Genomic DNA, 27,076 nt, shown 5'->3' with positions numbered 1-27,076 from the left:
TGGCTGCATGAGTGTACCTTACCCTCCGGTGATGGGCATTTGTGTTATTTCCAGTATTACAGATGCCACAATGAGTAACTGTGTGCTTGAAGTCATTTTCTTCGCCAGTTTCTTTGAGGTGGAGTCCTAGAAGTAGAATTGCTGGGTCCAAGGGTAAATGCACATATTGTTTTGTTAGACGTTCCCAAATTCTCTTCTGTAGGGGCTGTGATGGAGGAGAGTTGCTGTTTCCCACAGCTGTGCCAAGAAAGTATGATGGCAAGTAAGAGTTGCTGATTCCTGGGCTGGGGGAGGAAATGTTTAAGATGAGCCTAAAAAGGTGTCTGAGCTGGAAACCGTCAGGGAGCACTGGGGCCAGAAGAGGCATTGGAGCCAGCAAACAATGGTGGCTGCATTGATTGAGACTGAGTGACTATATTAAAAACATGCTGTTGATTTATAATGACAGTGTAAAAACTCAGCCAAAACTGAACAAACAAACACACAATTAAGCAAGTTAGGCACTAACTACTAACACTGAAAATGGGCAATTAAAGGAAAATCATGATTATCCTGCCTTTTATCCACACATTGCCATTCAGGGTAACCTAGTTAATTAGGAATGTATTTTACAGAGGAATTCCTTCAGATAAATGAGTAAGGACTGATAGAATTTAAAGACCCCCTTTTTGCAATCGCTAATGTGGTTCTGGAACTTGCCTGTGAATCAGAGTCACCTGGAAGGATTGTTGAATAATTCCTTACCCCACCACAGGACTTCTGGTTCCGTAGGTCCTGGGGTTGGGCCTGAGAATTTGCATTTTTAATATGTCCAGGGACCACACTTTGAAAACCACCTGCACAGGATCATGTGGTTCAACAAACATGAAGGGGGTGATTTTCAGGAGAAAACAACAGGTGCAAAGACTACTGACGTCAGACCTCCATCCCAACCAGCAGATGGAACAAGGTATAGCCAAAGCATTTTGCAGAAGTGGGAGTATAAATATAGGCACCTCAGCATCATTTAAGTGTTAAGACAATGAATGAAAAGGTAGCAAAGGCATGTATGTGAAGCATGATAAGACAACAAAAGTGCTGATTGGTTCCAAAGAAGTAACTGAGGGTGGCAGCCTCTTTATGTCTGTCTGCTACTTCTCAACATTGTGAGACCAAGAAAACCGCTGGGGAGTGGCTGGTCTGGAAATGCACATTTCTATGGGACAGAATATTTCATACTGGAAATGTTTTATACATTGTGTATTCAAGGTTTCTAGGAGAATTCACACGTTGAAGGAATTGACAGACCAAAGATATTAAAAAAAATGCATCAAAGTAAAAAACTAGAGTACTGCCCAGAGAGATGTGAATCATTTCTAATCTGGATAAAAAGAAGCAACAAAATTAAGATACAGTACAATACTCAGACTTAAATACTGTCCATAGCATTAGCCATAGCCACATAGCTGTTGTTTGCTAGATTTATATAAAATTTAAAATTAAATTCCCAAGTCACCTTGATTCATTTCAACTAGTAGCTATATGTAGCAAGTGACTTCCACACTAGACAACAAAACAATCCCATCATTGCAGAAAGTTCAATTGGCCAACACCAATATAGACATTTATTATTATCTTACATTAAACAGCGTATATTTGATAAATTGACCACTGCTCAGAAACCTGAGTTAAAAAGTGGTAGGTCATTCTCTAGCAATACTAATTCTGTAAAGAATATTGAATGGATAGGATGTAGAGGGCTGGGCAGTCAGCTGCCCCCACAGGTCTCCATGTAAATGTCACAGTGTAAGCCATTACTGATGTGAAATGAGGCATAAATAATGAATCAAAGTGGCTTCAGAGGGAAAGCTGTAAGGGTGGATAAATACAAAATATGTGTGTGTGTGCACATTCACGCGCAAAAACAAATGGGCACGAAACTTATTTGGTCATCCATTTGTTCACTGTCTATTGAGGGCTTAGTATATGCCAAAGACATAAGATAACAAGAGGGTAGACTGTGAAGTGTGAGGAATCCTAGCACCCAGAAAGAGCCAACATTTAGAAAAACTCTAAGGATAGTAATAGAGGCATTTTTCAATTAGCTCAGAGATATTACACCAAAGGAAAGACTGGCCCAACATTAGACACGTGATGTGCTAATGTTAATGGGAGGAAGAGAGCAGTGCTGTCTTTCAGTTTACTTCTCTACTTTCCCATCCAGGAGCACCACCTACATGGAAAGCTTAGAACAGACCTGGTTAGGAGGGAATTGAATCCCAAGATCGGTGAGGGGATAGGGCAAGTACATCAATACTTTAAGTGATTGAGTCAGCAGGACTAGGCAGGGGATGATCTGCCTCTTTTCTGTTGGCAGAAGATCTCCCCTGTGGCTGCGCAGTATTTTCGTAAGGAGGCAACAGGACTCCAGGCAACACTCCCATCAATGGCAGCTGGAGGACTCAGAGGCTTGGTCCTGCCCTCCCAGTACAGCATGGGCTGTGACCCACCTGCCGTGCTCTATCCAGCCTCTCAGAGCCAGAGACGTTCATTAGAAATAAGGGCCATGGTGAAGGGAGGGATGCACCAGGCCAGTCTCTGCTGAAGCCTTCTAGATTGATCTGTACATTTGAGTATATGTTGGTGGGAGGAGGGGGAGAATTTTCCCTAAACCTTCATTTTCTAGTCATTAATCTCTCTTTTAAGAGTCAGCCTTGGGGCACCTGGGTGGCTCAGTCGGTTAAGCGGCCGACTTCAGCTCAGGTCATGATCTCTCTGTCTGTGAGTTCGAGCCCCGCGTCGGGGTCTGTGCTGACAGCTCAGAGCCTGGAGCCTGTTTCAGATTCTGTGTCTCCCTCTCTCTCTGCCCCTCCCCCGTTCGTGCTCTCTTTCTGTCTCAAAAATAAATAAATGTTTAAAAAAAAAAAAAAAAAGTCAGCCTTGCCCTGACAGATGATGCAGAGCTAGGAAAGCAGAGCTAGGCCTGGCCTAAAATCTCCTTGCCTGTTTGACCTTAGGCCAGCCATGGTTTTCTCATCAGTAAAACGCAGACCCTGGTGGCTTGCCCTGAGGCGCTGGTGTGAGGGTTACTCAAAGGAACACTGACACACTAGGGTAGAGTCTCACTCCTTGTGAGCATTCAGGAAGTGCTCCTTCCTTTGGATGGTTCATTTTGCACACCTGGAACGAACAGAAGGCAGAACAGAACACTTCTAGGCCCTGCAGATGGTGCTGGTGGCTGTGGCCATCCAGGTTGGGGACTTGGCCACAGGTTGGTGGAGAGTGACACTGTCAGGAGAGGGAGGCCAGGGCCTGCTGCAGTTGCGGAGACGGTTCTTGCTGAAGTTTCCCTACAAATCGTGTTGCAAAATCAGTTATTAATTTTGTGGAGTTAGAACAGAAAAGGAAGCAGAGATGGGACTAAAGATGGATTTCAGAAGCCACAGATCAAAGACCTGTGGAAAATTCTAGAAAACATTATTCAATAACTGATGTGAATGAATACTTTATGAGAAAATTAGAAACTTTTTGAATTCACTAAGTCATGGGAAAACCACACGTTAAGAGTTTTGTAGATTAGCACTGTAGGTGAATGCCAAAGTCAGAATATTTTAATTTCCTTGAAGAACCTGCAAGAACCCTTCACATCGTGTGGTGGTTAGGATGCAGGAAAGCGGGCAGAGAGTGATCCCTGGTCACATCTGTGGCCGGGCCAAGGGCCTGGATGATGTATCGGCGTCCTCAGAGAAGGGGGACTCCGGGCTGGAGGCCAGCTCCTGGACTCTCGGTCCTTCGGGGACTGGGAAGCACCGTGGGAGGGTCTCGCCTCAAGAAACCCAGCCATGAGGACCAAACAGCACTTAAAATCCCAGGGGCTGGAACAGGCTCTGTAGCAGAGGGAACAATTTCCGGGGTCTTCGGGAAGCCTCCTGCAGCGCGCTGCGGTCCCCACGGGGAGGGCTCCCCTGCGGCGGTGTCCAGCAGCAGAACCGCCAGTGAGGTGCAGGCCGCGCCGGGGCGAGGTGACACGACAGGAGGACACGTGGGAAATCTGACACATTCCAGAAAGACGCGTTCTTCCCCCGGCCACGCTCACTTTGATGACTTTTTAAAAAGCTTATTGATTTTGAGAGAGAGCACGGGATCAGGGGAGGGGGGGGAGAGAGAGAGAGAGAGAGAGTCCCAAGCAGGACTAACCCCTAACCCTAACTCCACCCCGGGCTCGAACCTGTGAGATCACGACCTGAGCCGAAAGCAAGAGTCCCTCGCATTCCTTTGATGACCTTTTGATGCAAAACTTAAACACGCTGGGGGGAAACCGCTGTCGCCTTGCGGGTGTAAGCGGTACCTGCGCCGGGTCCGTGGCCCTGGCAGCGCGCACGCGTAGCGCGGGATCCGCTCCCCCCGCGCGCCAGGGCGTCGGTGTCGCTTAGCAACGGGGCCGCCAGGCCTAGGCCGCGCTCCAGCTGCCAGCGGGGACACGCCTCCTTCCAGCGTTCCCGGAAGTGGCGTAAGCGGTAGGCCCCGCCTCAGGAGAGGCGGAAGTGGAGCGGCCTCCAGCCTCCAGCCCCCAGACCCCAGCCCCCGCCTGCAGCCTCGGCCCGGCAGTGCGTCTGGGCCCATGGCCGCCTACCCGTACCGCCCGGGCCCCGGGGCCGGCCCTGCTGGAGGCGCGGCGCTGCCAGACCAGAGCTTCCTGTGGAACGTTTTCCAGAGGTGAGGCCCGGCGCCACCCAGGCACTCACGAGGCTCCACCGGTCTCCCCTACGTTCTCCTCGGCCACCCACCTCCCGGCCTCCTTCCTGCCCCCCCCCCCCCAATGCCTCTTCCTGGCTCCTTCCGGCCTCCCCCCCCCACGCCTTTTCCTGGCTCCTTCCGGCCTCCCCCCCCCCCCCCCGGCTCTTCCTGGCTCCTTCCGGCCTCCCACTCCCCAGCCCCCCCCCCACGCCTCTCCCCAGCCTCTTTACTGGCTCCCTCTGGTCTTCCCCTCGGCCTCCCTCCTGCTTCCCTTTGGTCTCCCGTCACCCTGACTCCCTTCCTGGCTCCCTCCGGCCTCCCCCTTGGCCTCCTTCCTGCTTCCCTTCGGCCTCTGGCCTCCTCCTTCCTGGCTCCCTTAGGTCTGGCCCCGACCTCGTGCCGGAAACCCCCCCTTCCCCCAGGCCCCTGTCGAGGTGCGAGCCCGCTGCAGGTGTCCAGGGGATCGCGGCCCCCACCCCTGAGCCTACAGCCCAGGGGATTGCTGCTCCGGGAGGGTCTTCGGGATGCTTGTTTAAGGTAAACAGAAACACAGACTGCTCCAGCGCTGTTACAGTCCAGCAGCTGGGAAAGAAGCTGGAGACCGGCACTGCAGCATATTCTGTCCCCGGGTTGCCCTTCAGAGTGAATGAGTGACCAATGGTCACGGAAGGACGTGTCTGAGGCAGTCTTTTTGCTGTTTATGAAAAGGAGAGAATTCAGACTGTCCAAGGGAAAGAAAAGGAGAAAGGCTTGACAAGGCAAAAGGAGCCATCTCTTTGGGAGAACCTTGTTCCCATGCGGATGCGAGAGTGAGAGTCCTAGCTGCCTCCAGAGTTGACGTAGGCTCGGCAGAGGAATGAAGTGTTTATGCTTGACATGTTTTGCTTGTCCTGCTCTTTTATTCACCAGCTTAACTGGTCTTGATTTTGTAGGGTTGATAAAGACAGGAGCGGGGTGATATCGGACAACGAGCTTCAGCAAGCACTCTCCAACGGTGAGTGGGACCTAGTCGTCAGGACTTCTGCTGAACTTTGAGCCTGACCCACCTGTAGTAAATAACTTCTTTTCCCAAGTACAGAGGAGTTATGAAGGCCTAATTACTGTTACTGGCATGTGGTGGAGGTGCTTCTGATTTATTTTGCCAGTGGGTATCCTGCGCCAAGGGCCTTGCCGAGCTGTTCCAGCCCCTGCATGGACAGGCGCAGGGAAGCACTTGAGAAGTGGAGGTTAGGGCGTAGGTTTTAGGGAAGGATAGGAAGTTTAGCTTTGTAGGGCTAATATGCTTCAGGTACATTGAAGATCACTGATTCCTTTCGTGACTGTATCTCTGTGACCTCTTGGGAGAGGATCATCAAGGTGCCAAGGGCACCATGGGGAAGTGACTGGGATGTTGGGGATGTGGCTCTGGCAGGTGGACTGTGGGAAGATGGTCTTATCAGTGGGAGAATACTAGGCATTCAGACAGGGATAAAGGACCATAGCTGTTACATGGCAGTGTGTTGGGGGCTCTCCATGGAGTTCTCTTCTTGCCAGTTTCAGCCTGATTAATCCACAGAAGTACTGTTTGAGACCTTTTATTTTATTAACTACCTGGCTCTTTTGCCTTTTAAAAAATCCCTCAGATGCCACTGACTTTTCTGATTCTTAGATTTGTAGCTTGTCTTTCCAGAGGTGTGCCATTTAAGGTAGAAAGGGATCGATTCTAAGATGTTGGAAGACTCTTTTTTTTTTTTTTTTTTAAGTTTATTTTGAGAGAGAGAGAGCACACGTGCATGCGTGTGAGAGAGTGGGGGAGAGTCAGAGAGACAGAATCCCAAGTAGGCGCCACACTGTCAGCATAGAGCCCAATTAGGGGCCCGAACCCACGAACTGTGAGATCATGACCTAGCTGAAATCAAGTCGGTGCTTAACCAACTGAGCCACCCAGGTGCCCCAAGATTCATTTTTATTAGTAGGAACCAGTTTGATGTTCTAGAAAAAGTAAGGATGCCGCCACCACCTCACAGTGCTGGATATCGGGCTAAAGGAGAATACGTGCCCTCATTGTGGGCACATACCAGGCACTTAGTGTGGTTTATTGCCTCGTGATTTACATGAAGTGCAGGGTTTGTATTTACAGATTAATACGTTTAAAGAACGGTACATACCACTGACTTTTTTCCCCCAGTATTTAACATATGTGGGCCACAGATATTGGTGTATAACTTCACACGTATTTATGTTGTTGAGTTTACGAAATTTTTCTTAAATTTTATTTTTAATTTTTTTTAAATTTACATCCAAAATAGTTAGCATATAGTGCAACAGTGATTTCAGGAGGAGATTCCTTAGTGCCCCTTACCCATTTAGCCCATCCCCCCCTCCCACAACCCCTCTAGTAACCCTCAGTTTGTTCTCCATATTTATGAGTCTCTTCTGTTTTGTCCCCCTCTCTGTTTTGATATTATTTTTGTTTCCCTTCCCTTATGTTCATCTGTTTTGTCTCTTAAAATACTATATAGTTGTGTTTACAAAATTAAGAAATTTCTTTATGGGGCGCCCGGGTGGCTCAGTCGGTTGAGTGTCCCACTTTGGCTCAGGTCATGATCTCACGTTTCATGGGTTCGAGCCTCATGTTGGGGTCTGTGCTGACACCTGGGAGCCTGGAGCTTGCTTCAGATTCTGTGTCTCCCTCTCTCTCTGTCCCTCCCCTGCTCTTTCTTTCTCTCTCTCTCAAAAATAAAAATGGACATAAAAAAAAAAAATTTCGTTACTCTCATTTGACAATTGTGCCTTCTTGATTCCTCGCTTATCATTACTAATCTCTTTTCAATTTTTGTGTCTCCAGTACTTGGTTACACTTGGAGGAGTAGAAGGTAAGGTTACTAGAACATGTCAGAAACAGCTGCAGTCCAGCAGGCTATGACCTGGCAAATCTGGCTTAAAACTTTCTAAGTGTTCACCAAAACGTATGTCTTCACATTCTGTTAAATGTGATCAGAGGTTCCAGAGGGTGGCCACTCCAGTGAAAGCACCCTCAGAGGTCATGCTTCAGAGGCATTCCTTCTGAGTTCTTTTCCAGTAAGTGAGGACCAACTCTCTTTGTCCATTTGCTTGAAGTTTTGAGGGTGCTGCCCAGGTTTGGGATCTCTGTGAAACCTGCCCCTCAAGAGTGATGGTCACACTCTGACCTCGTTATCATGACAGTGTCCACCTGGGGGCTCCTGTCTGAGTTCAGATCCTGGCTCTCTCGGTTCTAGGAATACGACTTTGGGCAAGGACTTGACCCTGCTGGGAGGGTCGGTAGAGGAAGTGCACGCAGAGTGCTTGGTGCAGTGCCTGACACATAGCAGGGGGACTGTGTTGTTGGCTGAGTGGAGGAGGGGTATTGTCACCAGCCAGGCCAGGCAGCCAGCTCAGGTGCCACATGAGGGGCAGCCACTGTTTGTAGGCACTGTGCCAGCATTTAACAAACCTGATTTCACATGAGCATTGTTGTTTGAGCCCCCGGGGCATGGTGGTGGGACCTAATCTGACCTATAGGGTTAGGCTTCTGTATTTTCACTAGAGGGTGTCAGTAATGCTCCTAGTTCTAGTTCATCTGGTTGTTAAAGAATATGGGTCTTTACTCTGTTAGAGCATAATCTTGAACTCAGGTCCTACTAAATATCTACCAGGAGGCTGTTTAAAAGAGAATGAATTTTCACAGTTGTCTAGAGGATGTTAGGTTCACCATTGCTGAGACCCTTTGAAATCAATACCTGCTCTCACCTAGTATCTGTCGGGACTGTCTCGGTGGCCCTCTGGAGGCCCTTTTATTGAGTTGCCCTGTGGGATTGCCTCAGCTCTTGTTCAAGACATGTAAAAACTGGCCTCCCTGTTCACCTTGACAGAGGCATGCCCTCTGTGGGGTGACTGCCAGGCAAATGGCCGGCTCCCTTCTCCCTAGCGGGGACGGTGCCTCTGGTGTTCCAAGCACCTTTGGTGGCTGTTCTGTCTTGTTTTGTTTGCATTTTATTAACCCTGAATCTTCTAACCAGTTAGATCTGCCTCTTCAAATTAGCTGTGAAAAAGTTTAAATTGGTGGCTGGTCAGTAGGATGAATGTAGAATTTTAAGAGGGGGATTTTACTGATCTAGTCTTAGAACCCTTTCTTATCCTCCTACTTTCTCCTCCCATCCAGTATGATTAAAATTTACTTCATTCTGCTCTACTGTGGATATCTGCGTACATATAAGTTCTTTCTGCAGTAAGGCAGGTTATGTATGATGCACATTCACAGAGTAGGTGGTATCATATCGCTTGCGGAGTTACCCGTTGTGGCTTTTGAGTTGTAGCACAGGATTTAAACCCAGATGTGTGTTGCTGGCACCCCTCGGTGCCCGTGCTCATGGTGTGCTGTGGGTGTACTTCACAGCTAGGTATCACAGCACCGTGAGCCCTGGTATCTTCCCATTTGTCTCCAGGAGAGTGTCCACCGCTTGCCGTGGGTCCTGTACTCCTGCCTAGAGCACCTGCTCTTCGTCAGCATGAGGGGAGGCTGTGTGCATCCTGTGTTTCAGATCCCTGTCTGCCTGGAGGGGTGTGCCCTCTCCTGCCTTTGAGCCCCCTCAGCATCGCCGCTTTTTCTTGGACACTCCCTGCTCTCCATTCTCTGTATTCTACACGATCATTGTCGTAGCTGTCTCTGGCCACTAGACTGTCCACTTCTCGAAGGAAGGCCAGACTGAGCTCCTCTGTGCAGCTGCTCTGTGTGCCCAGGCACTGCTCACTGGACGGGCCTGTGTCCATCCTGTTCCCCCCGACCGCCCCCCGACTTCCTGGAGCTGATGCGGTTGAAATTTGACTTCTGATTGCTCTCCCAGTATTGGGGTTCTGTTTTCATATTAGAACTGGAATATTAGGCTATTTCAGGAAGTTGGTTTACTTGGTCTATTACTGGTTAGAAAACTGAAGATACAAACTTGTATGATTTCTCACTTTAATTAAATCTGTGCCTGTGTGCTCTCTGCTAATATCCAGTTGAAACCATCCTGAAGAAGTACTTGTGGGTCCCATACACTGACTCCTTTATAAGACTTGTTTCCATAGGAAAGTTTCTAAAATTGGCTGCTCTCAGGAAGGTTTGTGGTTAACAGGTATGAAGAAAGACAGAAGAAGACTGTTCTCTTGCCTTTGTTTTGAAATAACATATCATAAACCATCTTGAGTTTAGTACCTTTTTTTCCCCTAATTTTTACATTATTTCTTGGAATTATGGGAGTTTTATTTTGCTCAAGCCTCTTTTTTGTAGTTCTGCAGGTTTGTCTTAACATAACCTAGGTAGGTATTTTGTGGAGACTTTTTTAGCTGCACTTTAAAAAAATAATAATTCATATATTCTTTTTTTTTTTAATCAAAATAGAGTTCTGGCTTTCTTGAGGATCCCATATTAAGAAGAAATGAGAGGGGCACCTGGGTGGCTCACTTGGTTGAATGACCAACTCTTGATTTCAGCTCAGGTCATGATCCCACAGTTTGTGAGTTTGAGCCCCACATCGGGCTCTGGGCTGACACTGTGGCATCTACTTGGGATTCTCCCCGCCCCCTGTCTTTCTCTCTCTCTCTCTCTCTCTCTCTCTCTCTCTCATACGCACTGTCTCTCTCTCTCTCTTTCTCAAATAAATAAACTTAAAAAAAAATAAAGAAGAGGGGCACCTGACTGGCTCAGTCAGTTAAGCATCCGACTTTGGCTCAGGTCATGGTCTCACAATCCGTGAGTTCGAGCCCTGTATCGGGCTCTGAGCTGACATCTCAGAGCCTGGAGCCTGCTTTGGATTCTGTGTCTTCCTCTCTCCCTCTCCCTCTCTCTCTCTCTCAAAACTAAATACTAAAAAAAAAAAAAAAAAAAAAATGGAAGAAATGAGAGAAATCAGACCATATAAGCAGACTGTTCCCTGCACACCAGTGCTTCTGGTCCCATCACTGCTCCTGCCCTGACAGTCCCAGTTTGGTGGGTAAGGGTATTTGCTGCTGGTAATGCAGCAGGGACACTTAGAGGTTTACCCTCAGCTTCCGTCTGCCTGTGTGCGGAGAAGGGCTGACTCCGCAGTTGCTGAGTTGGGTTGCTCTGAGCCTGCTCCTTCCCAGGAAGGATTTTCATGGCCGGCTGCCTCCTGGGATATTCTGACTGAGAAGGGTGTTTGGCCCACTGAGGGCCCTGAGCTGTGTGGTACCTGTTGGCCTATATAGTTGATCCCAACAGTACGATTTATGGCAAACACCTGCTTTCCCTCTGGGTCTCTGGAGCGTCCATGCCTGCCTCCCCAAGAGAAACCCTGGGTTGTAGACTGGGGAGTTCCCTAGTTGACAGTACTTTGCCTCTGTCCTCAAGACTCCTAGCTGGAGGAGTGAGGACGTCCTGTGTGGCTCCATGAGGGGTCCCTCTGGGCGCTGCACGGGTCTCCACCGGAATTCTCCCAGTGCCTTTCTCTGCTCTGCTGATTTTACTCTGGCCTTTCATTGTAACGAACTGCCTGAGTGTTGGAGTCCTAGTGAGTCATGGAGCCTGAGGGTGGTCTTGGCAACTCCAGTACAGCCTGTCGTGTCTGCTCTTCCCAGAGATGCACCCCGCCAAAGTTGCAGATAGAAACAAAATAAAGTTGGGATTCGATGGACCTGGCTTTTCCGACAAGTTTCTCCGTGACCTTGAGCACATTGCACTTCTGGCCCCAGTTTCTTCGGATGTAAAAATAGGATGACTGGAAGTTTAGATCCTTTTCCCCCTGGAGCCAAGCCCCTCTGCACCAGATCCTGCATCTGTCTGGTATAGAACTGGGAGACCATGTGTCTTCTGGGACTGAGTTTACAGTGTTTCACTAGTAGTCACTTAGATTGTTTTTAATTTTCATTAATGTAAATGCTGTAGTAATTTGACCCAGACTTTCATAGAACCAGTTTCCAGCTGTGGCATTTATCAGATCAGTGCTGTTGATCAGTATTTCAGAAAGGTCATGTTTCTGACTGTGCTATTTGAAGTTGTCATTCCAGCACTGGCGAAGTCTGGGATTTTGCTGAACCTGAAGAGACACCGAAGTTCTGCTGATTGTGTGCATTGGGTGCCTGTGCTGTGTGCCCGTCCCTGCAGGATTTGCTTATACCTCCTCATCTGTAGCTCCTCTCTGGCAGAAAAGGCCAGGAAGGCTGGGAGTTCTAGGTCTGATGCAGTAAAGTGGAAAGAGATCACCAGTGATGATGTAGGAAAGTCTCATTCTGCTGCTGTTGTTGCCTCTAGAGATTTCAAGTAGTTAAATGTCTCGATTGTGCAAATGCTGGATGTTGTGAACTCCTAAACCCAACCACTCACTAAAGCCAAAGTTTAAGCTTGTGGTTAACAGGACATAATTTCAATAAAGAAAACTCTTTGGAGAGAGTGAAAAGACAATATATTACCAGAGCAGAATGGGTTTTTTCCCCCTTGGAGAATGGAGGCAGATGCAGGTTCTTGACAGAATTTGTGTGCTTGGGAGTTAAGTGGAGAAATGGTAAGGCGTTCTGATGGGGGCTATCTCTACAACCATGGATGGTTCTTTGGGCCATTGTCATTTGCTTAGGGTGGCTTCTTAAGGCTTCAGCCCTGCTCCCAAATTATAGGTGACAAAAGTGTATTAAATTTACGTGGGAAATCACATTTCTGTATTCTTTAGTTCTTTAAAGAACTAAATTGAAATTTGAAATTGAGGCAGGACACCTAGAAGTCTAGGTAAAAATCTGACAGGCAAGCTTTTGCAAGATGACCGGTTCTAACGTTCAAACATGCTGCTGTCTGGGAGAAGCAGATGGGAGTGTTTGAAATTGTAGGTGGCCCTGAAACCTGGGCTGGAGGGTTATGGAGTTGTAGGGCTTGTGAAAAAAGTCTACCTTTATAATGTACCCCCTGTTTTTAGTGAGTGTGTTAAATTGATTATTTGCGTTGTATTTTCTTACAGAAAACTGTTTTAGAAACCACTTAAGAGTTTCAGGCTGACGCTCAGGTGCATTTAGTGCTTAACACAGCTGAGATATTAAATGTGTGCATGTTGCAGTGTTGCAGCTTCATTGTGGGTTACTGAGCTTTTTATGTTTAGTCCGAGAACCAGGCCGCAAGACCTGTTGGCTGTCATTACCCCTTGGATTCTGTGCAGAGTCGGGCCCCGTTTGAGTAAGAAGAAGGATGAGCAGGGGTACCAAGAGGTTGCCTCTTCCGCCTTCCCCTTGCGCGATAGCCCCGCAGGAAACCTGTGAGTCTCCGTCCTCGACTCAGCGCATGGTGACCTGTTGCTCTCCGGAGCCTGGGACCCGTGCCGTCCGCAGAATCCTCCAGCATGGCTGCCAGTCCCCATGGGCCACCTCAGGGATGCGCCTTCCCTGGGCACCCCACGTGTGCCTTTCCAGGTGGCACCTGGCTTTCACCACAACAGGTGCTCACGTTTGCACACGACTCAACTGTCGCACTTGTGTTGCTTTTGTTTCAAACTTGTTTGGCCGAGTCATTTGCGAGATGGCTCGTGAGGCTTCCGCTCACAGTCAGGATGGCCTGCGGGGGCTGCCGTCACCTTCACAGATTGAGAGCGCATCAGCCTGTAGCAGAGGTGAAGGGAAGACAAAGGAAAAGTGAATCAGGAAAAGGCTTCAGTAGGTACATTAGGTTCCCTGGGCTTCTAGTCCGTGGTGGGCTGTCTCCTGTGGAAACAGCAGGTCGCTGCCTGCAGCAGCTAGCTGGGAGGGAGGGAAAAGCAAATGAGGTGAGGAAGTGACACTCTCTGTCTTTAGAACTTTCTTTTCTGTTGCGTTCTCTGTAACATAGTTTTATCATACGGGTTTTCAATAACGTGCCCTAATAGCTTCGTATACAGTCTTCTGCCCGCTCTGCCCACCCCACGAACGTCTGTGAAGCCTGCAGAAGATGCTTATCCAACCCCGATGTGCCAGGCACAGGGACAGGTGTGCCCCTGCCTTCAGGGGAAGAGCAGCCTTCACCGAGTAGTTACGGTGGCGCTCGTCCCAAAGGGGAAGCTCGAACCTACGCTGATAGAGCTGACAGATTTAGCTTAGGGGCTGGGGGGACGTGGGGCGCTCAGGGAGGGCTTTCCTGAGGACGCGTTTTTCCTGTGGCTTAAAGGAGAGGTGAAGGTGAAGGATGTGCGTGTGTTGGGAGGCACACCCCGGGTCTGGAGAGGCGCGTGCGTGAGCCCTGAGGTGGGCAGGCACAGCCTTTGGGCGCCGCAGCGGGAAAGCCCAGCGTGGAGGACGGTTCCCTTTGGAACCATAGTTCCGAGCGAAAGGTCACGATGTGAGGTCAGGGGGTGGGTCTCTGTGAGAAACACGGAGTTTTATACAGAGAGGGAAATATGAGGTGTTTCCATACAAGTGGGGTGTGGGGAGAGGCCCTGCTTTCCCTCCACATTAAAAACACTTTTTTTCCTTGTTTTTAGTTAGTGTAAAAATTGGTAATGGTATAAACCACTCTGAAAACAGATTTTGGGGCGTAAAGGTATCTAGTGAACATTTCATTATCGGTTGATAAACGGTTCTGTCAGATTCAGCAGTCTCTCTATGACAAATGTTTGGTAATATCCCCATTACTATACGGAAGTGGATCCTAGGATGCCATAGTCTGCTTTTTCACACTCGCAAGGAAAATAACGTGCAATCTTAGGAGAAGACTTTAAGGCATGGTTGTATGGTATGTTTTTCAGTATACCTCTCAACTTACCTGGTGGCTGAACGCCTGGAAAACTGAGCGTATATTAAAATACTCTAAAGCCGTATCTTGTTTACACAGTAAAGTACCCAGCTTCACGTCATTATAAACAGCTTGGAATGTGCGTCTGTTGGGGCCAAGGGACTCCTGCACAGTGTGGGATGGGACCCCAACCATGACGTGCTTACAGCCCCCCGTGGTCATGGCAACCAGAAATGTCCCCTGGGGGCAGTGTCCCTGCCGAGAAGTGTGGTGCCAGGGTCTTCCCGTGACCCCCAAGTTACTTTTGTTAGGTTCAGATAGTACAGATTCGAAACCTAGAGCTTGCTGGTGTCTGACTGTCATTCCTGTCGCTTATTTTCAGGCACATGGACTCCATTTAATCCAGTGACTGTCAGGTCAATCATATGTAAGTAAAGGTGCTGTTGTCCCGCCTGTGCAGGCAGGCACCTGTCCTGCTTCACCCTGCCCTCCCGGCTGAGCACTGAGCTCATTGTCTGACGTGTCCTTTCACATCCCGGTTCTGAAGAGTTCAAGTACCCACAGGACCGGCGCGCTTCACACACCGTCCGTATCTGGCACGATTGTTGACTGGCGGAAACACCCGATACTCAGTTTTTGACCTGATTTTTCATTCTGTGCGCTTTCACTGAATTATAGTGTACTTCTGAGCAGCCAAGAGCACTCATGTTTCAATCTTCCATTAGCGTCCCTTCCTGAAAAGAAACCAAATGATTTGTCATTTTCTCAGCAGTAGTTCAGACTGAGTTCATATATATGTTTTTAGCCATTTTGCAATTACATGGAGATGTAGTTGTAGGTTCTTTCATATTTGGACCCGGAATTAGGCTGGGTTTTTTTTTGTTTTTTTTAATGAAAAGCAAGTCTTCCTAAGAGAAAACACCTAAAGCCGATAGAGTCGTCTTGTCACTGGGGTGGGCCTGCGCTGGTGGGCGTAGGTCCTCTGGGAGAATGGAAGTGGCGGTGCCCGGAGTTGGGCCCAGTTCTGAGAACTGAGAGAGTGGAGGGGCTCCTTCAGTCTGCACTTTGCTTTCTTCCTGGCAAAGTGAGAGTATCCACCAGGCGCCGTGTCTTTGTAGCCTGCTTTGCTGTGAAGCGTTATTTCTGCTGTGGCTCTGCCCATGTTTTCTTGCCCTTCCCTCTTTACCGTGTGCCTCACGTCTGTCTAACGTGGCTTAGGGGCTGTGGCTGGAGAGCCAGCCGGTAGAGGTGGTCTGGCCCTCCCAGTCAACGAGTGAGCATTTCTTGACCGTGGGCACCTGCTGGCCGAGCACCGGCCTGACCCCGAGGCGGGTGTGGCTGTGGCTGTGGCTGTGCTGTGGTCGAGCTGCTTGCTGATGACCGACGAGATGCCAGCTGCTGCACACCACTGACGTTCCTTTCTGTCTCAGCTATGTTCGACCGAGAGAACAAGGCTGGCGTGAACTTCAGCGAGTTCACTGGCGTCTGGAAGTACATCACAGACTGGCAGAACGTCTTCCGCACCTATGACAGGGACAACTCTGGGATGATTGACAAGAACGAGCTCAAGCAAGCCCTCTCAGGTTTTGGTAATTCACTTATCTTGATTGTATAGCATGTTTCATTTTGGAACCTAGGTGCCATTAATGTTTTTTTACTTGGTTCATTTTACTGATTTTTTTAACTATGACTTTTTTTGGCATACAGATTTATACTTTGATACTTTTTATATCATGAAGGCTTATATTTGACCTGAAGACTTTCATGTGGGTTTTTTTCGCATCCAAAATGAGATAAGGGCTATGCAATCATTTCTCACTTGTGAAATGTAGTGATGTCTCACTCACATTGAGAATGAGGCAGCTTTGGAAACAGTTTAACGTGAATAAGTGAAAAGAAAATGTCGAGCAGCTCATATTTCTTGATATATCACAACACGTGGCAGGATGATCCAGACACTCGTCAGAGATGATTCTGTAAGCTGCAGACACAGTGTCGGCAGGCATGCAAGTGCCCGTTCTCAAGTGCGTGCAGGCTCAAGTGTGCTGTGCTGCTGGGAGTGTTCACACGGCCTTCCAGAGTGGGTCAGTGGGCCCTCTGATGCGGGGTTGTGGGTCTGAGAGGAAGGTGGGATTTCTGGTGTGTGGGCTATGCAGACATGGGGTATTGGTCCGGGGCTTGTGGGAGTCTCACCCAGAGTCTGGTGTGTTTGGGATGGTCTCACTCAGCCCTGTGTTCACTGGGCCCCTATTACAAAACCCCTTCTATATTTTGCTTAAAAGTCTGCTTATAAATGCCAGCTAGAAAAAAAATAAGGCAAGTTTGTTTATAATGTACTTTTTTTTTTTTTTTTTTTTAATAATATACTGTTATGGGTTGCCTGGGTGGCTCAGTCGGTTGAGTGTCCAACTTCAGCTCAGGTCATGGTCTCGCGGTTCGTGGGTTCGAGCCCAGCGTCGGGCTCTGTGCTAACAGCTCAGAGCCTGGAGCCTGCTTCAGATTTTGTCTCTTTCTCTCTCTCTCTCTCTCTCCCCCTCCCTCCCTCCCTCCCCCCCCATGCTCTGCCTCTCTCTGTCTCTCAAAAATAAATAAATGTTAAAAAAAAATTTTTAAGTTAAAGTTATAATAATATACTGTCATGATGTATAACGTACTTCTAGGTATTTTGAGTTTTAATAATACAAAGGACATTTTTAGTTCTTATGTTAATGTGTTATTAACTTCTGTCCTTCCCCCATTTTTCCTTTGGGCACATACTTCATGGCTGTCTTTCTCTTTCTCTTAGTTTGTTGCCTTATGAATTCTGGTGGTATTCAGTTAGAGGCCCTGGGAATCCATAGCACGTTTGTGTTCTCAGCTCACTGGGTGTGGGTCAGGGTTAGGGCAGGACTTGACCTCAGGTTCTCTGCATTGGGACTGGGAATGCTTCTGACTTTGCTCTACCTATAGGTTGGGGAAAAGGTCAGGCCGAATGGAAGATCTGGGAGGGGTGGCTGTCAACTGTCCACAGATGGTGGTCCTGGGGCTGCAGGTAGCTGGAGGCCCGGCTGGGCTGAGGACAGCTTGGGAGGAACCTGCATCCTGTTAATTACTTCCAGACAAGTGACCTTAGGTGTCAGGGAACATGGCATTTTCTAAAGTTGTCAGGCCCAGAGCCCTCTTTTTACTCAGTGCCGGTGTCCAATGGGTCCTTGGAGCTCACAGTGGGAATGCTAGGGTGGGCCGTGCCACTGGCCTCTCTGACCTCCAAGTGCCCGTCAGGCCCTGGCATCTGCAGCCATGGCTGCATGGTCACAGAGGTCATGTGGCACTTCCTTGTGGTAAGGAGCCAGCAGGCCCTCTTGGTCTGGGCAGGGCCAGGCTCCTTCCTGACTTCTGAGCGCTTTCTGGAGAAAAGTATTCTGTGGTGCATTGTAGTTATTCTAAAAGCTTCTCCCTGTAGTTGGTTCTTGATTTCTGAGAGCCTGCTCTGGATCCATGCCTTCTATGAAAAGGAACATTGTTCTCCTTTTCACATAGTCATCACTTTGGAAGATTTTCTGTAGTAACTGAAGCAAAGTCTGTTCAGTTTTGACTCCTAAGGACAGCTCTCTTGCCCTGCTCAAACAGGGGGGCTGCATTTCAGCTCTGCATGTGTGTGAGGGAGTCTGGGGGTGGGGGGCAAGCCCCACAGCGTCCTCCGACCTCTGTCAGCTCCACTTGATGTCTCAGGCTGGTCCTGGTGGCACTGGGTCACCCTCACAGGACCCACGCTGGGTATGATGGCTCACACATCCCTTTTGTAAACCCATTTCTAGTATGTGCTATGCGCCAGGTACAGAGACCTGGAAATAAAGAGGTGTGTGGGGCATGGCCCTCACACTCCTGCTAGCGGGGAGCTGACCGCTCCACAGTGGGAGTCTGCTCACGTGCAGGGCGGCCCTCCCCTGTGGGCAGGGCAGCGGGCACGGGGCTGCTTCTTCTCCCTCCGCCCAGCGTTTTTTGGTGAAAAGGTTATGAAAGTTATCAAGTGTCAGGACCCTCCATTCAGTCGTCACCCATCCCAGCCGCTACCATTTTCATGCTGCATTTGCTCTGTCCCCTGTTGTGTGCCAAGGCTGACGGGGCCTGTGCACCGTGGTCCCAGCACACTTCATTCAGCAGTGTTTCCCTGGGGCGTGTGCACTACGTCCACGAAATCCGCACCATTGACCCACCTTAGAGGTTAACCATCCATTTGTGTGAGTTAGGGTCCCAGCAGGTCCACAGGCAGCCCCCACCCCTTTTTCATGCCATTGGCTGGTTGTAAACATGGGTCTGTCCCTTGCTGCAGTCTCTGTCCCCTGGAGAGTAGTTACTGAAGGTATGCTGTCATGCCAGGTTGCTGAGAATAGGTGATGTGGGGTCTTCAGGGTAGCTCTGATGTCTCACCCCTCCTGTGCCTGTTAGTTCTAAGGAGAGAACTTCATTCTCTTAAGGTCAGGGTGTGGCCCTGTGGTCAGTGTGTCAGGTCTGAAAGGGCCCAGTCCTGACCAGGGTCACAGGCTGGGGCTGCACATGGAGAGCACCCTTTTTTTTTTTTCATTTTATTTAAGTATAGTTGACAATGTCATGTTAGTTTCACGTGTACAACATAGAGATTCGACAATACTGTACATTACACGATCTGAGTCACCATGCAGTGTTCTGACAGTACAATTGACTATGTTCCCTATGTTATACTTTTCATTTCCTGACTCACTTATTTTATAATCTGAAGTTTGTGCTTTTTAATCCCCTTCACCTATGTCACCCACCCACCCTCACCTCCTCCTCTTTGGCCACTACCAGTTCTCTGTAGTTATGAGTCTGTTTCTGTTTTGTTTGTTCATTTGTTTTATTTTTAGATTCCACATATAAGTGAAATCGTTTGGTATTTGTTTTTCTCTGCCTTATTTCTCTGAGCGTGATACCCTCTAGGTCCATCCATACTGTGACACATGGCAAGGTCCCATCCTTTTTCATGGCCGCATAATATTTGTGTGTGTGTGTGTGTGTGTGTGTGCACGCGCACGCACGTGTGCACACACCACATCTTTATCCATCTTTCGATGACCACAGGCTACTTCCATATCCTGGCTATTGTAAATAATGCTGTAATAAACACAGGCACGTTTATATATTTTTGAATTAGTGTTTTCATTTCCTTTGGGTAGATACCCAGTAGTGGAATGGTTGAATCATAGGATAGTTCTGTTTTTCACTTTGTGAGGAACCTCCATACTGTCTTCTAGAGCAGCCGCACCAGTTTGCATTCCCAGCGACAGGTGCAGGAGGGTTCCCCTTTCTCCACATCCTTGCCAACACCTCTTGTTTCCAGTCTTTTTGATACCAGCCATTCTAACAGGTGTGAGGTCATCTCATTGTTCTGATTTGCATTTCCACAGGGCACCTCCTCTTAATTTATGAGGGTGGGGTTATCACTGTGTGGGTTTTCACTGAAGGAAATTCTTCGGGAACAGTCTGCTCCCAAATTTTGCCTCTTATAGAAACATCCTTTTTATAGTTTGTTTGTTCATCATCCGTTTTTCTGGTCTGACTTCCTTTGGTTTTGTTCTCACTGCAATACTATTGAAGAGCAGGGAAATTGGAAGTTAGTCCCAGGGATGATAGAAGTTGCTTCCATTTTCTGTACAGATTGTGGAGATCCAGCTTGTATGTTTGTGACTAGGCCGGAGAGCGGCACCGCAGTGGCCGCCGTCTGCTGTCCACACCCTGGATGAGCTCAACCCTCACTAGCTTGGACCTCTTATTGCCCAAAGGCACAGGTGCCAAGTGTGAAGAGAGGAGACTCGTAGGGGTCAGGGGAGTGGTTCCCATTCAGTACCTGCTGTCTCTGTTTTCTAAGTCATGGGTCCTGTTTTCTAATCAACTGGCAGGGAAGGGGGGCCCTGGATTTAAGTCACAGACGCATAGAGTATGCTGACCACTCTGGAAGGGTGCTGTCATGTGTGTGCATGTTTGAATTATTTTGAGAAAAGTAAGTGCTTTTGCAGGTAATTAACTGTGAAATTCACTCAGATAATAGGTGTATATATATCCTCGCAAAGATTCCAACAGGACCGAAACCAGTAAAAGTATTTTGGCCCCTGGATCTTCTCTCCTGAATAAGTAAGGACACCAGAGGCACACAGGTAGTGGGATTAGTAGGGAAGGAAGTAGATGTCTTCATTTAGAGCGGCCCCGAGGGGTATCCCACAGGCACATGGCCGTTGTGTCTCTCTGTCTTTAAAACCACCTCCCTGCTGGTGACCTCTTCAAGACCTATTCAGTAAATTGGAGGTGGAATCAGTGACTCTTCGTCATAACATCTGATGGCCCTCAAGTTGTTATGAACCTTGTGAGGCTGCCTTACTCCATATAATCTTTTACTGCCTAATGTCTGTGCTACTTGATGAATAGGAGTACCTGTCAGTTAATCTGCTGCTTCCCTAAGTTTACATTTTGTTTATTTGGAAGCTTTCAGTGATGTTTTATCTTTCAAATCTAAAATGAAACTTACCGTTTGTAAAATGATAACTTCACTGTATTCAGGGAATGAAGCTTTGGCCGCCCTGCAGGGTGATTTTTGGGGTGCAGCACAGTAGGGTGAGTATACTTGATGGGAACTAGTGAGCGCACGTAAATGACCTGCTGTGCCTGACAGCTCTGGCCTCCGGGTTACGCTCACCCTTCCAGGAAGAAGCGGTGGTCCTCAGGTCAGCCACTCACAGGACTGCAGATGGGGAGTCGTGGGAGGGACCGCAGAATGATGGCTTCGTTCCTAGAGTGCATGTGAATGCATTTGCGCCTTGTGTTTCCACCCCCAGCCTCGGCCATTTGTTATCAGCTGCTGTAAGAGGCTGTGGGGCCTTTTGGAAGGAGAATGTGGGTGTTGACGGGAATGTCTGCTCTCCTGGCCCTCTCTTCACTCTCTGTTTTCTCTTCAAGGGTACCGGCTCTCTGACCAGTTTCACGACATCCTCATTCGCAAGTTTGACAGACAAGGGCGGGGGCAGATCGCGTTTGATGACTTCATCCAGGGCTGCATCGTCTTGCAGGTAATTGGGGCTCCGTGGAGGCTCACAGTGAGCTGAGCTGTGGAGCAGGACGGGAGTGTCTGTGAAAGCAGAGGAAAAGGGAAGTACCTGCATTCTGGAATTTGCAGTTTAATTTTTTTTTTTTTTTTTTTTAACGTTTATTTATTTTTGAGACAGAGAGAGACAGAGCATGAACGGGGGAGGGTCAGAGAGAGGGAGACACAGAATCTGAAACAGGCTCCGGGCTCTGAGCTGTCAGCACAGGGGCCCGATGCGGGGCTCGAACTCACGGACCGCGAGATCATGACCTGAGCCGAAATCGGTGCTCAACCGACTGAGCCACCCAGGCGCCCCTGGAATTTGCAGTTTAATGGAGTAAGATCAGTTTCTGGAGCTTATAAAAGTTTGTCTTGTCTGTGGAGAAGCAGTTATTCTGTTAGGTGGCGGTATGGCCCAGTAGTGCAGTGTCCCTGTGGAGACCCTGTGCAGGTCCATTCGTTTGCAGACTGTTTTTGATAAATACGGTGTAGGGCTGTAAATGTATTTTCCTTATGGTTTTCCTAATCACTTTTTCTTTTCCTAGCTTAGTTTACACAATACGTACGCAAGGTATGTGTGAATTGGCTGTTATTGGTAAGGCGTCTGGTCAGCAGCAGGCTATTGGTAGTTAACGTTTTGGGGCATCAGAGTTCCATGTGGATTTCGACTGCTCCAGGGCCTGTTGCCCCCAACCCCCATATTTTTTTGGGGGGGCTCAGCTGTATTAGCAGTCCATTCGGATGAGGTCATGTCTTCCAAATCCAGTGGGTTATTTACGTGTTCTCTGGTACTTTTGTTGTGTTTTCATTCTGAGGAAGAGGATAAATTTTCCATTTTGATCTTTACTGTGCCCTCCCTTTTTGAGTGAGGTCAGCTGCAGGGGCAAGAGCCAGCTCCTGAGCACACGGGCCTTGTTCCCATGTTGCGGCCACTGCCAGCCAGCATCTGGTGGAGCCCGTGGAACCCACTCACCCCGTGCTTGGTGTTTCCCTCCTGTGGCCTTGCTTCTTGAGCTGGGAGAGAAACTGGTGTGGAGGTTGAGGACCCTTTCCAGAGACCGAGGGCAGGAGTGCCCGAGTCTGCCCTGCTGTGCCCACACAGTCCCCGCTGCTCCTGTCTCTAGGTGAGGATCCAGGTTACGTAGATTGAGGCTTAGAAATGCAGTGGACCAGGGATGCCTGGCTGGCTCAGTCGGGAAGCATCTGACTCCGGCTCAGGTCATGATCTCACGGCTCGTGAATTCGAGCCTCGCATTGGGCTCTCTGCTGTCAACACAGAGCCCACTTCAGATCCTCTGTCTCCCTCTTTCTCACAAAAATAAGCAAACATTAGGGGCACCTGGGTGGCTCAGTCGGTTAAGCATCTGACTCCGGCTCAGGTCATGATCTCACAGTTCATGGGTTCCAGTCCGGCTTCACGTGAGCCCTGCTTCTCTCCCTCCCTCTCTGCCCCTTGCTCACTTGTGCGTGTGCTCTTTTTCTCTCTCTCAAAATAAACAAACAAACATTAAATTTTTTTAAAAAACTTCAGTGAACTGATAAACCCATAGATAGCTTTTAAAGTTTTTATTGTGACAAATGAAAAAAAAGTAACAGAGACAACAGTGTGATGAACCCATGTGCCCCTCACTCAGACTCAACAGTTAGCAGCTGATGGACAGCTTGATGTCATACCTGCATAACTGTAACACTCCCCCCACCCCTTACTCTGAAGCAGATTTGGGCCATGGAAAGCAACTGTTTTATCTGTACATATTTCAGTAGGACTTGCAACTAGACAATGAGTCCTGGTAGCTTATAAATTTTTTTTTTAATTTTAACATTCTTATTTATTTTTGAGAGACAAGACAGAGCGCCATCAGGGGAGGGGCAGAGAGAGAGAGAGAGAGAGACAAGGAATCCAAAGCAGGATCCAGGCTCTGAGCTGTCAGCACAGAACTGGACGCTGGGCTCCAACCCGCGAACCGTGAGATCATGACCTGAGCCAAAGTCTGACGCTTAACCGACTGAGCCACCCATGCACCCCTGATCCTTGTAGTTTGAATTCCGGTCGGGTTATGTCATATCAGCTCTAGAGGCCGCTGAGAAATGTCAACGCTGTGAGGTTTTTAAATATAATTTGGAATTTTGGGAAACATTCTCTGGGTTTTTTTTCCCATTAGAATTCTAGATCAGTAAAAGTGAAGTTTCTGTGGCATGCTAAGTGCAGCACTCCGTGACTTCCTTGCCGATGAGGCAGGGAAAAGCCCCATCCCTGTTCAGGGCCTTGTTGGAGAGCTGGGTCTGCTGACATTTGAGCTGTGGCTCTCTGAAATGGGGAGAGCCTTACCCCATCTCTGCCTCAGGGTTTGGTGAGGCTGGGTTACACTTCTTTTGCAGTGTTGTCTGGACACTTAAAAAGGTGTAATGTAAAAATCTCCTTATTCTCTGCATCTGAATTGCTCTAGGGTTAGACTTTTCATTTGAGGTTCTGTCCCATAAATAAACATCTGATCCTTATATTTCTTCTTGAGCAAAGGTCATTTCGTGTAGGGTTTCAGTAGCTGGGGTAATGTGATCTGAGTCCCACAGGGAGCTCGCCCAGCGCCTCCATACACCTGTGGGCTGAGGACAGGCCAGCCGGGCTCTCCTGCAGCCCCTGCCTCTGGGCCCCATGCGGACCTGGACTTCTGCTCCCACCCACACTTCCCACATGACCTCAAACATGGGGCAGAGGTGGGCAAGCTACAAGAAAAAAGTCCTGAAAAATGTCTTCCATCTGCCTTTTTCCAGAAAGAAAAAGGCTTTTAGAAAATTAGTTTTACAAAAGAACATGAAAATTTGTAGAAATCTTGGGAAAATACAATTAAAGTATAAAGAAAGATTTCCAATTGTTCTTCAGGCCGGGATTAACTGCTGCTGGTGTTATTGGAGTTGGTTTCACGTTAGCATCTCATGCGTGTTCAGATGCTCCTGGCCACCACCCGAGTGGACAGTCAACTGTGTCAGGAGCCCCTGTTATTGTCAGCCATTTAATCTGCCGCAGCACCCGAGGGCCGGGCTCCAGCCTGCTCTCGTGACGAACCCGTGTGTTGTTTCCTTTTCTCGTCCTGAGGAATTGTACTATGCCTGCTTCCTTTTGTCATTTACAATTCCTTAGGCCTTTTGTGGTTGTCCAGCTGTCATCTGGAACAGCACTGCTCTAATTGTCTCTGCTTTGGGGGGCAGGGGTCTCCCCTCTGCTCCTGACCTGCTGTGGGGGAGTCAGGTTTGTGCACAGACTAAGGTGGAGCCTTCTGGGTGGGGTGTGCGCGAGGGACCCTCAGGCTGGTACAGGGAGACCTGCCTTCTGTGCTCTGTGGCTGAGGCTTCCTTCATCTGTTGGGAGCAGGTTGTAAGCGAGGGGCTCAAGTCAGGGCCGGTTTCCCTGTGTCCTGAATGGCAAGTGACCAGAGCCGAGGTAAACATTTGAGTAACCCCCACGAGGTTGGTCATAGAGCGGGGGGGAGGACCCAGGTTTACCACTGGCCCACTTGGGGAACCAAGGCCTGGACCCAGGGCTGTTGTGTATAGCCTGCAACCCACCCCTTGATCTCTTAACCACCTTCCTGTATCCACCCTCCCACCTGACCTCGGCATCCCCCATGGTGGACAGGCCTGAGAGGGTGGTCAGGGTTACCCACCCATGTCTCGCTGCCCTGGTCTCCGTCAGAGTTGGGGTCGTCTGGAGACATGGATTAATTTGGGTTCCTAAATTTTTTGTTTTGTTTTGTTTTTTACCAAATAACATTTTGTTTCTTCTGTTAAAAAAATATCAAGATCTAAATGACTGTTGTTTCTTCCCCAGAGGTTGACAGATATATTCAGGCGTTACGATACGGATCAGGATGGCTGGATTCAGGTGTCATATGAACAGTATCTGTCCATGGTCTTCAGCATCGTATGACTCTGGCCTGTGCAAATAACAGCATGACTTACGGAAGGAAGACTAAAAATGCCAAATCACCCTTTAAAGAAACGGAACACAAATGCAGCTAGATACTGTTCTTTCTTTAGATTTTATATAATTAACATTTGGGGACCTGACTGTACATATGTGGATAAGCTGATTAAGATTTTTGCAGATGTAACAATAGTTATAACTCACATACAAACATTTGATTTGAGACTGTTCAATTGTGCCATGAGGTAAGATATAATAATGTTTCAAGTGTCTTGCATGCAAAAAATTCATCATGTGCATTTCTAGATAGCTCCAGTTCTATAGTGGAAATACTTTTATTAGCCAATAAGAATTTAAAAATAATAGAGAACTTGCACAGAGGCTTTTATGTGCCTTACATTTTTAAAACAGGGTTTATTGTATTTGTTTGAATATGCAACATAAGCAATAAAGCAAATGCACACCCGGTCCCAGACGGCTCAGATATACTCACGTGGGAGCTCCCAGAGGTCCAGGACCCTTTCTGGGGCGTCCACCTGACTCTGCTAACGGAATCCAAGGAGACCACTGTCCTCGGTGACAGGAGTTAGTTTAAATTTCATAAAACTTCTTTGGACATAGAAATCCAAATTTGGTCTGGAAGCGTGTGGGTTTCTGTCAACTTACAGTGATTCAGTCCTGCCCTGCGAGGATCTGTTAACTGGGGTTTTTGAACATGAAAGCGGGGTGCAGACAGCTGGGATGGTCGCCCACGTCACCGGCTGTCGGCACACGGCCATTCCCGGGGGGGCCCTCATCCTGCGCCTTTCAGAGTCCTCGGAGCCTGCTTTCTGCCCCTTCCCTCTAAGTGTGCTGCCCCAAGCCAGAATTTGGGGTGGGGGTTGTGAAGACATTCAGATGGGCAGTAGTGATTTATAAATGGGTCTGGGACATCAGAAGTTGGTGTCCCACAGGGGTATGTTGGGGGCTCGTGTTGGTTGAGAGGGGGCCCTCTTTGGGTTTTTCTGTGGCACCAGATTGCAGAGGTCAGAACACCACTGACCACAATATGTGGGGTTGGGCTAAAGAATCTCTGGGGCTCATAGACTGGCCTTGTGAGCTCAGGGTGGGTAGCAGGGTCTTTGGGATTTCTACCACTTTCCATGTTGGGTGCCTCTCCGGACATCAACATGCTCATGGTGCAGCACCAGCACACGACCCCAGGTTCTGTTTCAGTCAGCTCAGTCCTCTGACCCTAAACTCCTGACTCCAAGAGGCTTTCAGACCCATGGCCCACACATCCAGGTGTTCTCTCTCTGGGTTCTCGTAGACATCTTGGACTCCGTGTCTCCCAGCTAATAAACCCTATGCCCTCACTCCCCAGCCACGGGGTAACCTCTGCTGCCTGCCTGCCTGCCTCCCCTCCCCACACCATGGTCCCAAGACGTGCCTTATTTCTTCCTTGCCCCAGGCCTTCAAAGACCCCAGGCTTGGAGTGAGGGCGGCCTGTGTGGCTGTCTCTCAGCCTCACTGTGCTCTGTCCTGTGCACATGGGAGCCCCTGTGCTCCACATGTTAGCTTTGCCCGTCCACCCACGTCACCCCCTTCCCTGCACCTGGACCCCCCTCGATCTGGCCTTGGTGAGGCACCTGCCCCCAGTACACAGGTGGTATTTAAGCTTCACAGAGGCCAGACAGCAGAC

The 27,076-nt window shown here is 48.7% G+C and overlaps 1 protein-coding gene across 6 annotated transcripts; it reads left to right on the top strand.

The window, feature by feature from the left end:
- The first annotated feature begins 4,479 nt into the window (after nucleotides 1-4,479).
- PDCD6 (programmed cell death 6) lies at nucleotides 4,480-25,863 on the top strand. 6 transcript variants are annotated; one of them, XM_027073268.2, is made up of 6 exons: nucleotides 4,481-4,695; nucleotides 5,649-5,710; nucleotides 14,781-14,825; nucleotides 15,829-15,981; nucleotides 21,347-21,456; nucleotides 25,300-25,863. In XM_027073268.2, exons 1-6 carry the CDS (start codon nucleotides 4,601-4,603, stop codon nucleotides 25,396-25,398), a joined length of 564 nt encoding a protein of 187 aa, XP_026929069.1. In that variant the 5' UTR covers nucleotides 4,481-4,600; the 3' UTR covers nucleotides 25,399-25,863. The 6 variants fall into 6 exon arrangements, with proteins under 6 accessions (XP_026929071.1, XP_026929069.1, XP_026929070.1 ...); XM_027073265.2 differs by having other exon boundaries at nucleotides 4,484-4,695; nucleotides 15,829-15,987; XM_015087015.3 differs by lacking the exon at nucleotides 4,481-4,695 and adding an exon at nucleotides 4,934-5,253 and having other exon boundaries at nucleotides 15,829-15,987.
- Nucleotides 25,864-27,076: the final 1,213 nt, after the last annotated feature.

The sequence above is a fragment of the Acinonyx jubatus genome, unplaced genomic scaffold, assembly GCF_027475565.1.
Source record: "Acinonyx jubatus isolate Ajub_Pintada_27869175 unplaced genomic scaffold, VMU_Ajub_asm_v1.0 scaffold_20, whole genome shotgun sequence".
Classification (NCBI taxonomy): domain Eukaryota; kingdom Metazoa; phylum Chordata; class Mammalia; order Carnivora; family Felidae; genus Acinonyx; species Acinonyx jubatus.
The sequence above is the reverse complement of the archived record's forward strand: the minus strand, read 5'-3'. Positions and strand labels throughout refer to the sequence as shown.

Bases quoted from the DNA above. Each gene is read 5' to 3' on its own strand.
- PDCD6 (XM_053213914.1), top strand. From the start codon at position 4,799: ATGCCTCTTCCTGGCTCCTTCCGGCCTCCCCCCCCCACGCCTTTTCCT. The intron at 5,254-5,648 runs GTAAACAGAAAC...TTGATTTTGTAG, and splicing joins CTTCGGGATGCTTGTTTAAG to GGTTGATAAAGACAGGAGCG. The intron at 5,711-21,346 runs GTGAGTGGGACC...TTTCTCTTCAAG, and splicing joins TCAGCAAGCACTCTCCAACG to GGTACCGGCTCTCTGACCAG.